This window comes from Acinonyx jubatus, chromosome X, assembly GCF_027475565.1.
Source record: "Acinonyx jubatus isolate Ajub_Pintada_27869175 chromosome X, VMU_Ajub_asm_v1.0, whole genome shotgun sequence".
Lineage (NCBI taxonomy): Eukaryota > Metazoa > Chordata > Mammalia > Carnivora > Felidae > Acinonyx > Acinonyx jubatus.
The window spans coordinates 99,343,071-99,356,981 of record NC_069389.1 but is presented as its reverse complement, the minus strand read 5'-3'; the positions used below and the strand labels follow the sequence as shown (position 1 = coordinate 99,356,981).

Here is a 13,911-nt window from a genome sequence, read left to right as displayed (position 1 = left end):
TGCCAAAACAAATAGTAGGAATGGGAAGAATTCAATCAAGGAAGATATTTAGCGTCACAAAACATTCTTTCACACCATAGTTGTTATAATTGCTTTTGTAATAAAAATCAACTTCACTGAATTCAAACAAAAATTTTGAATTTATTCAAGTTAATTATATCTGCAAATAAACACAGTTTTTAACTTGTATTGACTAAAATTATGGGTGAAGTGTCTGGGAGATACAAAGATGATTCAGACCTAGATCCTGACATAAGACAAGGAGATGCATAGCTTGATTGCAGACGGGAAATAAAACTTACTCTGGCCTTCTTAGGAGACTCCCTCAGTAACCCAAAGATCAGGCAGAAAGGTTGAGGGCAGCCAGTAGTGTTCTGCCATCAGACATCAAAATCACAGTTCTCAATTTTTGGGGCCCCAACATGTTTGAATAACCTGTACATGTGTAAAACACTCCTGTGAGAATACCAAGAGTTTTGTTCCCAATCTTCCCCCACCACCGTCCCACTTTCTTTTTTGGCATGCGTGTAATAATTTTACAAGCAAGTGGATATAGTGATTAAAATGGTTTATGGAATCAGAGTTGTACCTGTTGCTAGCACCAGCTGAACCCCACCCCTTTCTCTCCCATCCAGGAAAGTACGTCCAAATGAAGTCGGTGAGGGTGGCACTGTTAGAGGTATCACCTTGAATCCACCCTCATCTATCATTTTTAAAATAAATTATTTGTGAATTTTAGTCCTCTACTGTGGTAATGAGTGATTGCAAAACATTGGTATGTTTGGATCCTGTAGCTGAGAACTGCTGAACTCGAGCAAAACGTGGGTGAAATGTGAGAATTGTTTGGTCTTACGAATACTGCTGTAAGAGTGCTCTCTCCCCACTCTCCCAGGTGGGGGCTACGTACCTGTTCAGTTCCCAAGTGCAGAAGCTGGAACTCCTCTCCACCACTCCACTGGGTGTCCCTGGGTCCCCTTTGTTCCTAAAGTTGTGCTGGGGGAGAGGAACTATAGGGTATGGGGCAACTTTCTCACCAAATCGCCAGACATTATTGGTTAGATGATGGTGTTAATAATTGGTACTTTTTCTTCAGTCTTTATTTGAAATAAAGTTTGGGGTGGAGGGGCTAAAACCTTCCCTGCCTTCCCTAGTTCTCCATGCTTTGTTTTTATCCTGTAGGATATTTTTTTGTTTTTTACTTTTTGCTTTTTATTACTCTTAATATAGCTTGCCCTCATTATTTAACATATGGTAGCATGAAAAATATTTTTCTTCGAGCTTTAGACACAGTCATAATGTTTTCTTGATTTGTGCTCCGAACAGAGTTTCATTTTCATAAATAACATTAGAATGATTTTCATCCATTGCATTTTGAACAAATACAGGGTGACCATTTGTAATAGTCTAATAATGAAAAAAAGCTTTGAAAATGAAAACTTTGTAAAATTCCAGAACATCTGTTATTAGCTAATTTATTAAATGATTCACTGTCAATTAATTCATAACCCTCCATTACCTACTTGGAAATAAATAATGAACTTGGGGATTGGAAATAACTGAAATACCTACATATGACTCTAGTTTGAGGATAAAGTAAATATGAACTTTTAAGGATCATTACTTTTTTATATTTTCTTTTTGATATACTTCACTGCCTAATAATGGAAGCCACAGCATCATTGTCAGCATAAGATAAAACAGGGCAATTATCTATTTCTTGTTTCCTGGTACATAATGGATAATAGACTTTCCTTCAAGACCACAGTGAAAAAGGCTTTGGCCAACCACTAATTTTCATTGTTAATTAATACCATATATTAATATTTAGAACTTGACATTTGAAATTCCAAATCCTACTATAAAGTAGAGCTCTTTTACCATTCTACTTAGAAAAACGAATAGGTAACAAATGTGTTGACTTCACTTTTCTTTTCTTTTCTAACATTGCCAGATGACTCTGAAAATATGAACAGAGATGTAGCCATCCTGTGTTTTCACAGCCAAGAAGTTTAGGTAGTTTGAACATTTACTTCAATAATTTAAGCCAAACAGCATTTAGCCACAGATCTTCCTTTTTTTCTTGATTGTAAAGGCCTAGTTTGTTAGTCTTAATCTATGTCAGAGAGTTGACTGAGTTAACAAACCAGCCACTTATTGGCAACAATATTGACTATTATTCGTAAGATTGACTAATTGCACTATGAAAAGCCAACAGCACACAGAACAGTTGGATCCCCCCTATAACAGATAGGGAGAAATAGGTTGGGGGAGGGCTGCCTTACGGATATTCGGCCCAATATTATGCTTGTAGAACACATAGAACAGGAAAAGAGATTAATGAGACCTAGAAAATGGGAAGTTTAAACTTTCTGGAGGTAGACCAGCTCATCCTTTGAAGATAAGCATCACTTTATGGAGAGACTGAAGCATAAATACGAGTTTCAGCACAAATATGTCACAGGATTATAGGTGCTTCAGTGTTGACCTTTATTTCCAGTGGTTGTAACAGACATCCACCTAACTGACAAAAATTAATAGAACATACTCTCTTACTTGCTTTCTTAGGAAGAGAACCATTCAAAGTCTTCAGCTGATATCCTGGACAACAGTGCAGTAACCTAGAACCAGATTGAAACCATGTAAACTGGAAAACCTTACTTATTGTTGGCCTTTCCCCCAGATCTTCTGTGACTCTTCTCCTTCAGTCTTGTGGTTTAATTGCCAATTGTCTTCTCTGTTTCTCTCTCCTATCTCTTTCTCTTGTTGTCTGTGTCTCGCCCATACACATACCCATACATACACACAGGTATCTAGTAGACATTGGCTATTTAATAGACTTTATTTCTGTTCTCAATCTAATGGTTTATCTAACTAATGAATCTGCTTGTATTAAAGGCTGTCAGTACGTTAATATTAAAGCAGTATTATTTGAGCCAGAAAAGTGGTAAGGTATACTTGTTGACTCAATTTTCTTCTGAAAACCAATTTTCTTACCTCCATATTCTTTGAGCCTCTAATAATAATTATACGGTTGAGAACAGAAATGTCCACAGCCAGATACACTTAAGACTAATTTGGTGATCACTGAGCCCTATCAAGGTAATGGATATATTAGCCATAACATGCGAATTTATAAACCACCTCCTCCCAGGTTGTGAAAGCGCCTCGTGGCAAGTGAAGAACTATAAAGTGGTAATACACATTTAGAATTAGTAGTAATAGTTAATATTAATAATAAACCTCATCTCTTTCTTTTAAACCATTTTCTTTTTATCCTCTCTCCTGCCTAGGAGGGAGAACAGCTCAGAAAAGCAACCCAAGGTACCAAAGGCTTCTAATTGGCCTCGAGAGACTTGACATAAGTAGTTATGGCAATAACCCCTGGTGCCTTGATGTTCTGTGCTCATGTAGATTACCAAGGCCTTCATAAGCATTAATTAATATTACCTTCTAAGAGTTCAGAGAGGTGGTTAAATACTAATACATTCCCATAATCCTTCATCAAAAATCTTTGGGGTCCTTTTGTTCCAAAATTTAGAATTTTTCCAATTTTACACAGCTGATGCCATGCATACATTGGATATCCTATAACACCCAGACTGGGATGTGGGCCAGTACCCTTTAAGAAAATTTGTCAATACTTTTATCAGCTAAAAGTATGAAAATTCTCCAAATGAAATAAAGTCCATAAACGTCTTCATATCTGTTTACATCAGGCTTTGCTGCCAAGTAAATTAGGGGAAAAAACTGGGTTTTCAGGAATTTTTCGATTCCAGAGTCGCAGACAAGGAATCGTCCAGCTGTCTTCTGTTTGGCCAGTGAAGTAATGAAACACAGACTTAAGGCCAGGAAATGCAGACATGTTTTCTGACTCCTTGCGACCTTTTTCTACAGCTCTGAGAATATATGTGCTCCTTTTAGCCACAAGCACTGCATCGTAACTTTGGGGGAAAAATTGTCCTAGTATCGGTACAGAAAAGTTTGATCAGTTAAGTACACAGATCTGGGGAAAACTAAGCGTGTGTCTACTTTGGTCACATTTTTCAGGGAAAAAAATATCCATTTGGCATTACTGTATTAGTGACAGTATTTATTTTTTTAACACTTATGGGAAATTATTTTCCATGTACAGTCAGTTCTGCTACAGCTCTTGTTTTGAAAACATTAATTTGTTCACAGGCTACTGGTATCTTTGAGAACAATTTGAACATAAGACAGATTTCATGTCTGCATATGTGCGATTTCATCTGTTAGAAATACTAGGGGAAGGCAGAAAACTGCATCCAGCAGAATGAACCACATAGGAATACACAAATGCACGTATCCGCCAGCCATCTTCGTTCACCACGTTGTTAGGAGCCTCGCCCATCCACCTCTGGGGGTAGATCTTTCTGTGGGACTCAGACAACCCTCCTTCCATCACTCCACAGTAACTCCTAAGTTACAACCCATGGGACATACACTTTCATAAGCAGACTTCAGGTCTTGTGCCCCAAACTCCTCTTCCCCATGAGCCCTTTTCCAATGCATGATCTTGCGTGTAGTGCCTTGAATGTTAGAAATGCAAACATCACCTCATAGCTGAATTGATAGCTATACACACCTTATAGCTGTGTTGATGAAGCATAGGGGGCAAAACATCCTAATGAACTCTTTGATCAGTCCCCCCACAGTGTTTCTGAGTAGAGATACTCTAATTTCCAGTGAGGAGTTTGTCTAACTAAAAAAGAAAAAGCTATGCATGACCACTTTCCTTTGGACCACCATATACCTTTTGGAGACAAGGGCAATGTCATTTCTGAAGGTTTATACTTCTGTTAACAGTTCTGCCATGCCTAAAATGCCTTAGATATACATTTTGGAGGAATTTCCCTCCCCCAAGAGATTTTCTTACTACGTTATTTTAGAACCTCAAATCTGAAACTGGATCCTGCCCAAGTATTTTATGTGAATTAGACCTTTCCATCTGAAATCTTAATTTACTTTCAGAAAGCTGTAGAAGTATGTCTGGATATCCACATTTACATGATCACTACCCACCTTCTCCTTTGCGTCTCTCTCTTGGTCACAGAAATGTATGGTTGCCAGATACATCTGGAAGTGAGTTCATGTGACTCTTCACCCCTTGGAACTGGTGTTCTAGAGCTCCTGACACTGTACCCTAATGTAGTTTTCATTAGTGTTTAATGTTGGGAAATCCCATTTCATGGAGCCCAAGGATTAAATTACTTCATTTGGGAGGGAACAAGTTCATTCTCCATCTTTTTCCTGAGGGGAAAAAAAAGAATGAAGCTGACATCATTTGCGTTTCATAAGGGCTTAAGGTCTGGATGTATTCCACTCGATGCAGTAATCCAATATTGTGAAAGCTTTTAAAGACCATATTAACAAGTAGGGAAACCTCTGCATATTTAAAATGTGGAAACAAAAATACACAGTAAAATACATCTAAATCAAGACACACACACATATATAATTGAAATAACTATAGAAGGTAGTTCTACCTGCAGCAGAAATGGTATGATATGTTCTAATAATACCACAACTGTACTTTTGAATGAAGTAGAATTTTTATCATTTTTCATAATAAGGAATTTGCACAGATTTTGAGGAAATCCAGCAAGTAACAAATCCAGATGAGAATGAGTGATTCTTTCTTTTGAACAATTGTACTGAATAGAGACTTTCCAACTTTTGAACAACTGTACTGACACAAACACTTACTGATTAAGCTAATAGATGTCACGTGTCCTTTGGCAGTATTCCGGACCCAACACCTAAAATTGATTCCTTTTCTTCTTCTGACTCTGGACTCCCACCCTGTTTCCCTTGCTTGCATCATTAAATTCATTGATTTAGATGGCAAATCTGTGGCGTGTCTCTGCTGCCCGTTTCATGCCTTGGAGGGGCATGATTTTAAGCGCCCTCTTTGGAAGGGTATCCTTGTCCTTCCCCATGGCTGTGGGAGAGATTTCACTGAGACCAACAAGGGGGAAACCTACTGCTTAGTGAATTGTCAAATAGTTACCCAGTGTCCACATCAGAATGAAAGAGCCCAGGGTACACTGAGGGTGGTTCTCTAGGTCCCAGTGGGGGAGCGAAATAAAAGTTTTTAGGGATCTTACTCTGTACCTAGCACCGTGCTCATGTGACATGCAAGAAAAGTAGAAGGTGGTCTTGCTCTAAGAAATACACAGTCTATTTTGGTAGATAAGACAAAAACACAGGAAAACAAGGGGATACTGTAATACTGCAAACCCAGGGGCCAAAGCTACGACAAGAATAATAAATGTTAAAATCAAGAAGAGAATCATACTTATTTCCTGAAATGGCACATGGAAAGAGTACTCGGCCAGGAGTCATCAGACAGAGGCAGGCAAATTCATGCAAGTTGAGTGACTTTGAACATGTCACTTCACCTTTCTGTGCCTTGGGTTCCTCATCTGTAAAATGGAGAGGGGAGGAGGGAATGCTGCACTGGGTTATCCCTGTGGTCATTTCCAGCCTGGAAGTTTCATCCTTCTACTGCATTCAATAAACAAGTAGTCACTGACAGACGCACTATGTCCAAGCACATTTGACATGAATTAAGCTTAATGGCTAGGGGAAAGGATTCTTATCTCCCCTTCACAAATGAGAAGTTAACGTTTCTAAATGGCAGAGGCAGAATTCAAACCCAGGATTGCCATCCTCCCAAATCCTGTGCTCTTTGCACTGTGCAGGGCTGTATACCACTACACCCAACCGCCTTCCTTCTGACGCTGAAGGAGATAGGATCTAAGGAGGGAAGCAGACATATGAACAAATAGTCACGGTGTAAAGTGGTATGTCGCAAGTGAAAAATCCCGGAGATGTGGAGGATTCTGTGTCTCTAAATCTTAAGGAGGTAAAGAGAGCTCATGTGACAGAGATCTACAGGATAGCACGTGGAGCACTGGCCGGAGAGTCTGGAGATATGGGTTCTAGGTTGGGCCACGCCAAGTGTCCCTGGACAAGCAGTCCTCTAGACATCAGTTTTCTCATCTGCAAAGTGAAAGGTCTTTTGGCTTCTAGCATTCAATGCTTCTTTGAGTCCCAAAGATGGAGAGCATGCTTCTAGTTACGGTTGTGAGTATGAGCCCAGAGGTTTAAAAAAATTAATGAGATGTTAAGTGCTTGTGATGATATTTTTAGTGGATATGGGATTTGGGCCGGACCTGGAATAATGGGGTTGATTTCAAAAATTCATGAAGCATTTTAGTTCCTTTTAAATATACAAGGGTAGCTGACTATCTAGTGGAATATTTTGTATAAAATGAATGATCACTATTCCCCTCCCTATCTATCTTTTGTACAATTCCCTTTTTCATACAGCAAGGATATTTAAAGGGAGAGCCATCTATAGTAGAAAACACAGCCAAGAATTTGTCATGCTCTTGGGGGACCAGTATCATTTTGAAATATGAAAACCATGCCAGTGTCTTCAAACTTCAAGTTTGAGGTAGAAGGATGGAAAGAAGTTATTTTTTTCCCTGTGATCAGCCACTGCAAAGCGAGTCTCAGCACAAACCAGCTGAGCTCTTTGCTAGGCATGGAAAGCCTCTGGCATTTTTCTGCTTTTCAACTCAGTCATTTGGGAGGTGGGACAAAGCCATGCTGTCTACAAAGTTTATCCAGAACGTGCTGGTGTTACAAGAGATCACTTGACATCTATTATGTTTCTCCTGTGGAAGAGAGGTGGCTATCAGCTACGATAGTGATTCCTTTTCAAAGGGGTTTAATTGGGGCATTTCTCATGGGCCAGATCCTAACTCGCTGTCTATACATGTGCCTGCCAGGAAAACAGTGGAAAAATACCAAACAACAGCAACAACAGAAGTCTGAGGACCGCGGTCCCAGGCTGCCCCAGCTACAAACAGGCAGGAAAAAAAAATGGTTTCCCTTCTGCCTAAGCTGCTGCTAATATGGCAGAGCTCCTAGAAAGGTGTGGCAGGTGGGGGGAGGGGGTGGACTGAGCTTTTCGTGGCCATGGAAATCTGTATAATAACCTGAGCAAACTCCTTTTAGCCTGCCTTTTCCAAGCAGCACTGTTTCTTAGTTGGGGGCTGGCAAAGAGATACATTTCACGCAGTCGAGTTACACACTCGAGAGCTGTTTCTCTGAAGCACGGATTTGCTCCTGTGTAGGCAGGCTAGCATCCTTTCCCGAGGTAAGCCAGAAGGTGGCCTTATACTTTTATTTGAAGTGTCGGATGATTTTTTTTCTCGCAACAAATTTGTGCCTTTCACTGGTATTTTCCGAAGTGAGACTTTTGCAACTGATGGAAATCGGCTCACTTCTGTTCTGTAACTTAGTGTCTTGTTGATGATTTATTTGTTCGGTAGCAGAAACTATGACAAATTGTGTGAGGCAGCCTCATTTACTTCTTAGCTGCTATAGCCCTGAAGAATTTACATGCAAATACAACTGTGAATGTTTCACATTTCAGAAGCGTGCTGCACGTGTTTTTGTAAGTTAAGTGACATTTTTACAGATAGACTGAACTTAAAACTCTGCCCCCATCCCACAGGTTATATTATTCTGAAATCCTGAGTCTGACAAGCTGTGTTTCCCTGACTGCCAAGTGGGAGAGTAAGTCTCTATTTTGTGTTCTTCTCTTTTCTTTAGACATGCAGAGCAGCCCACACAACCAGTTCACCTTCAGACCCCTCCCGCCTCCACCACCGCCTCCGCATGCGTGCACCTGTGCCAGGAAACCACCCCCTGCAGCCGACTCTCTTCAGAGGAGATCGATGACTACCCGAAGCCAGCCCAGCCCAGCTGCTCCAGCTCCCCCAACCAGTACACAGGATTCTGTTCATCTGCATAACAGCTGGGTCTTGAATAGCAACATACCATTGGAGACCAGGTACTTGAGCTCTTATCGATCCCAGTAACTTAAATATTGGCAGAGGGTGATTCCACTGAATGCAGAAACTCATGTCACCGTAGACATCTGCAGCGACACACAAATGCACGCAGGGATACACCCCCAGAGGCTCGGGCAAAAGGCAGACCTGTATAAGCAGAGACGTGCACGCGGGCACACACGTCTGGATTCAGGCATGCTCACAGACATGGACGAGATCAGGTTCACGTGGAAAGATGAAACACAGATGCATAAACACCCCACGGGCAGCCATCCACAAAAACCTAGGAAACGAAGCAATTATCTAAACTATCATCGCATCCTCAAAGTAAAAGGCAGTTGTACCCTGTTGCAAGAAATTGCAACATTACAGGAAAATCCAGACACAGTTGGAGGAACGGCGATACTTCGGGTTTTATTGTAAGATTCTTTTGAAAAGTAAGTTGACTTCAGAGTTTTTAAAAAAGGAATTTTAAAACAACCTTTTTAAAAAGAACCTTTTAAAAAAGGACCTTCATAAACTGGAGGTCCGTGTGTCCTTTTAAAAACTCGATCCTGCCTTTAGGGTGAAGTTTGGTCTTTTGACCAAAAAGTTTGCCTCTGTTTTTCCAGCACTTCATGTATTTGGGTTTTCAGAGTCATTCCTCAAATCTCTGTCATGGGGTTAAAGTTCTAATCCTCCCCCGTTGTAGAATAGACGCTAGCACTAGATGCAATTAAATGAGAAATTATTCATCTTAAACTAAAAAAATTCCAACTTTCTAGTAAACATTACCTAGAAAAATGGTACGTATTAAACATTAACATAGTAAAACATTACCTAATAAAACATATTATTTTGTTAATCTTTTAAATTCAAGGACTGCCCCTTGCCTTCTATACGCCTTATTTAGATCTACTACTGAAGCTTTTTCTAAGCACATTTGTATGTAAACAAGGGGTATAATATATCACTTGATAAGCAATGTGTGGTGTCAACTCTGATCAATTTCTGTCCCAATATTTGGGAATTGGAATTGAAAGGGGAGGACTAATAAACCGACATTATAAGACTGCTTATTTTTTTCTTAGCATATTAAGTTATATGCCAGCCATGGCATCAGTGAGTATGTCATCACCAACAAACTGAGAGCATTATGGCTCAAATCCAGGAAATTCTGTATCATCCATCACTACTAGATTAAATAGATTCATAAAGTGATATTTCTGTTATCTCCCAAGAGAAAATACAGCAGTCAGCTCCGATGGTGAAGATAACCCAATTAGAACTGTACTAGTGACAGTGTTTGTGTATCGTTTCTTTTTTTTTTTTTTTAATTGAGAGAGGGTGGTGAATGAAGTGAGAGAAGCAGAGAACAATGGGTATCTTCAAGGAGATTTTGCTAATGTTGGTGATTTACTCATCTTCTTTAAAAATGTACTCATTCTTTTAATTCCTTTGTAGGGCTTAGTGATAGAGAGCTAAGGAAGCAGTGGGGGGGGGGCAATCTGGTTATCTAGCAATCATGACAAGCAAAACATACTTCCTTCCCTCTAAGAAGCCAAATAACAGGAAATCTGGAAGGAGGGTGGGGAATGGGCTCAGGCAAATGGAGAGAGAAAACTATTCTTATTTGAAATGTACATCTAGGCATGTTTGCACAAACTGCACCCACGGACCTTCTGTATCTATGCAAGGAATGTATTAATTGGTCTCAGCTTCTTAAGACGCAGAGAAGAACATAAGTTTTCATGTGAGATTGTGCAGAAAGTACCTTTTTAGTACATTTGGTAATATATTCAGTATCACAAAGACAAATTTTCTATAAACCTAGAAACCCCATCAGCCTGATGAGCTAGGGTTTTCCAAATATATCCTTTCAAGTGTTTGTTTCACGTGCAGTCAGTAAAGGGTATCTCTTGTGGGCACACTGGCACTTACTCATGAGCTGTGTAACATAACCTCTCTGAGCCTCAGCTTCCTCAGCTGTGAAAATGAATGTAAAAATGCCTGTCTCAATGCGTGTGGAAGATCAAGCTGGTGTGGCAGAAAGTGCTTCGTACACTGCAGAGCATTAAACAATTCAAAGGTAGTACTGCTGTCCTTACTAAGTGGTCACCTGCCTCATCTTAAATGGCTCCAAAATAGGTAATTGATTCATTCCTGAGGCATTCCATTCCACCTCCAGCAACTCCGGGAGGATTCCTACTGCACTGAAATCTCCCACCTCTTAACATTTCTCCCAGATCTGGTTCTGCGATCTCACAGACTAAATAAAATCCCTCACACACCTAATGGCCCTTCACCGTTCCTGATTCTGTAGTTCTCTGACGTAAATGTTTCCCCAGTTCCCTCAACATTTCCTCACATTGGCTGGTTTCAAATCCTCCAGCCTGGTCTCGGTAGAGCACAGTTCCACACTGCTGACCAAACTCCTCTTGAAGTGTCATGGCCAGGGCTGAATGCAGGTGTGTGGGGGGTGGTTATTAGACTCCTTGGTGGCAAGCTGCAGAGTTCATTCAGGTCACCTCAAATAATTGAGAACATCTTTTCAAGATAAAGTAGTTGCCCCTTTCTGCAGTTTCAGTTACCCACGCTCCACCGTGGTCTGGAAGCAGATGTTCTTCCTTCTGACTTATCGTCAGAAGGTCAGCAGTAGCTTCACACACTGCGTCATTGGCCTCACTTCATCTTATCACGTAGTCATTTTATCGTGTCCCATCACCACAAGAAGCATGAGTACGGTACAGTAAGATATTTTGAGAGAAAGACCACGTTCACATAAGTTCTTATAATATATTGTTATAATTGTTCTATTTTATTATTGTTGTTGTTAATCTCTTAATGTGCCTAATATATAAATGAAACTTTATCATAGGTGTGTATAGGAAAAAACCTAGTATATATAGGGTTTAGTACTATTTGTGGTTTCAGGCATCCACTGAGGGTTTTGGAACGTATCCCCCTTGGATAAGGGGAGACAACAGTATTCTCTCAGTCAGGTGAGGCCAAGGGAGAAAAAGGGCCACCTTTTTCTATGTAATTAAACATACAGCATGGCCACCTATGGCTGCCCCTTGAGCAAGGGTGGGTAGCAGAGCTGATGTACCTTAGATGGGACTCTCAGCAATCACCTTGATTGACTCGTTCAGAAATTTGTGCTATTACCAACAATCAGTTGTCTCCTTTGTTCTAAACTAAATACTTCTGTTAATGCTGTCTGTGCCAATGTCAGCTTTTTTTGTGGCTATGTAACACTACCCATACTTTCTTGAGAATGCTTAGTAACCAAACTCCTAAAACTTCTTAACAAGTTCTGAGGCTAAGCCACTTTTATTCTGAAATTACATAGTTGGAGCTTTTTTAATTGTGTGTTTGGGATGGGGGGCAGGTGGAAATACGTTTAGAGCCTTGATTGGGCTTCATTTGATTTCACCTTGTTAGCTTGTGGGGATGTAATTGAATTCTAATTCTGCCATACGAGGTATTTGCATTGTATTGCTCCCATAATTGTGTCATCTGCAGTTTTGTTAGGTATGCTTTCCTCATTTCTAGGTAAGTCATTACTGGGACAAAATCAAGGTCAGCGCTCTGTGGCATGCCAGTGGAATCCTTCCTGTAGGTTGACGCTTGTCCATCAGGCAGCATTGTTTTGCTAGCACACAACCCACATTTCTCCCACCTTGTTCACAGACATATGATGAGGGACCTCGTCAGATGCTTTGCTGATATCCAGATATAGTATGCCTACATTTTTACTGATCTGCCAATCCAAAAACCATGTCAAAAATAGAAATGAAATGAGATTTGTCTAACATGACTTGTTCTTGGAGAATTTGTGCTGCCTTCTCATGGTTACTATCTTTTTAAAAAGTGCTTACAAATCATCCTTGTAATAACATGTTCTAGAATTGTGCACTCAGTCAACATGATATCCGTTGGTCTAGTCTAAAGATCTCATGTGCTTCCTGTTCCTTTTAAAAACCAAAGCCAATGTTTGCTGTCTCCGGTCTTCTGACACCTATCACCCACACCACAGTCCTGAAACTTTAGCAACTATGACTAGGCAATAAAATCTATAAGACTTGTCACCACTCCCGGGATAGAATTTTAATTCATTCAGAACAGTTGAGTGCCTTCTTAGGAACACTTTAACTATCTTAGACTTCAGTTTATGGTTTACTGATGTTTACTTTACCCTTTTAGGTCTATGATCATTCTCTTCCACAGGGAAGACTAGTCATTGAGAAGGCCTCCCTGATCTCGGTCATGCCATAGCATTGCATGAGTTACACATCTATCCAATCCATAATCTAAACATATATCTAAGAACAACCCAACAACTTTCTGTCATCGTTAGTAGTTTTTTTTTCAAGCTTCAGGCTCATTTGGTGTATGAACTTTCTTAGCATTATTTTCATCACACTATCTTACAATTATTTATCCTTGATTTTCATCTCTTTCTTTTGTTAACTGTTCTTTGGAAATCTAAACTGAATGGAGAGCACCCAGTACAGGCAAACTGGTTTCAATAGGCAAGAAACTTTTCCAACTCTTTTTTTTTTTTAATTTTTAAATCTTTATTGAGAGAGAGAGAGAGAGAGAGAGAGAGAGCAGAGAAGGGACAGAGAGAGAGAAGCAGACCCAGAATCTGAAGTAGGATCCAGGCTCTGAGCTGTCAGCACAGAGTCCGACATGGGGCTCGAACTCACAGACCCTGTGAGATCATGACCTGAGCTGGAGTCGGGACCCTTAACTGACTGAGCCGCCCAGGCGGCCCAGACCTTTCCAACTCTTAATCCATCTCCTATTTTGAAATATCTCAGGGTATGGAATCATACTGACTTCACTTTAAAGAACTGCTTTCCTGAAGTCTAGGGTTTTGCTTCATAGTGTATCTTAGAGACTCTTAAGCTAAAATGGTTGCTTTCTTGAAAGGTTCCTATCACCTTAACTCACTAGTTTCTCTTTTCTACTCAGTGAGAGAAGAAATATCCTTAATTTCTTTACCTTCTAGGAGGTAGAGTTTTCAACAAGGGAGGTG

The 13,911-nt window shown here is 40.1% G+C and overlaps 1 protein-coding gene across 2 annotated transcripts in view; it reads left to right on the top strand.

Annotated features, from left to right (window-relative positions):
• TENM1 (teneurin transmembrane protein 1) overlaps positions 1-13,911 on the top strand; it is a 779,729-nt gene that overhangs the window by 429,030 nt on the left and 336,788 nt on the right. For both annotated transcript variants that reach the window (XM_053201635.1, XM_027054328.2), the window contains exon 6: positions 8,647-8,887. In XM_053201635.1, coding sequence (XP_053057610.1) covers positions 8,647-8,887 — 241 coding nt within the window. The remainder of the gene's footprint in view (positions 1-8,646; positions 8,888-13,911) is intronic.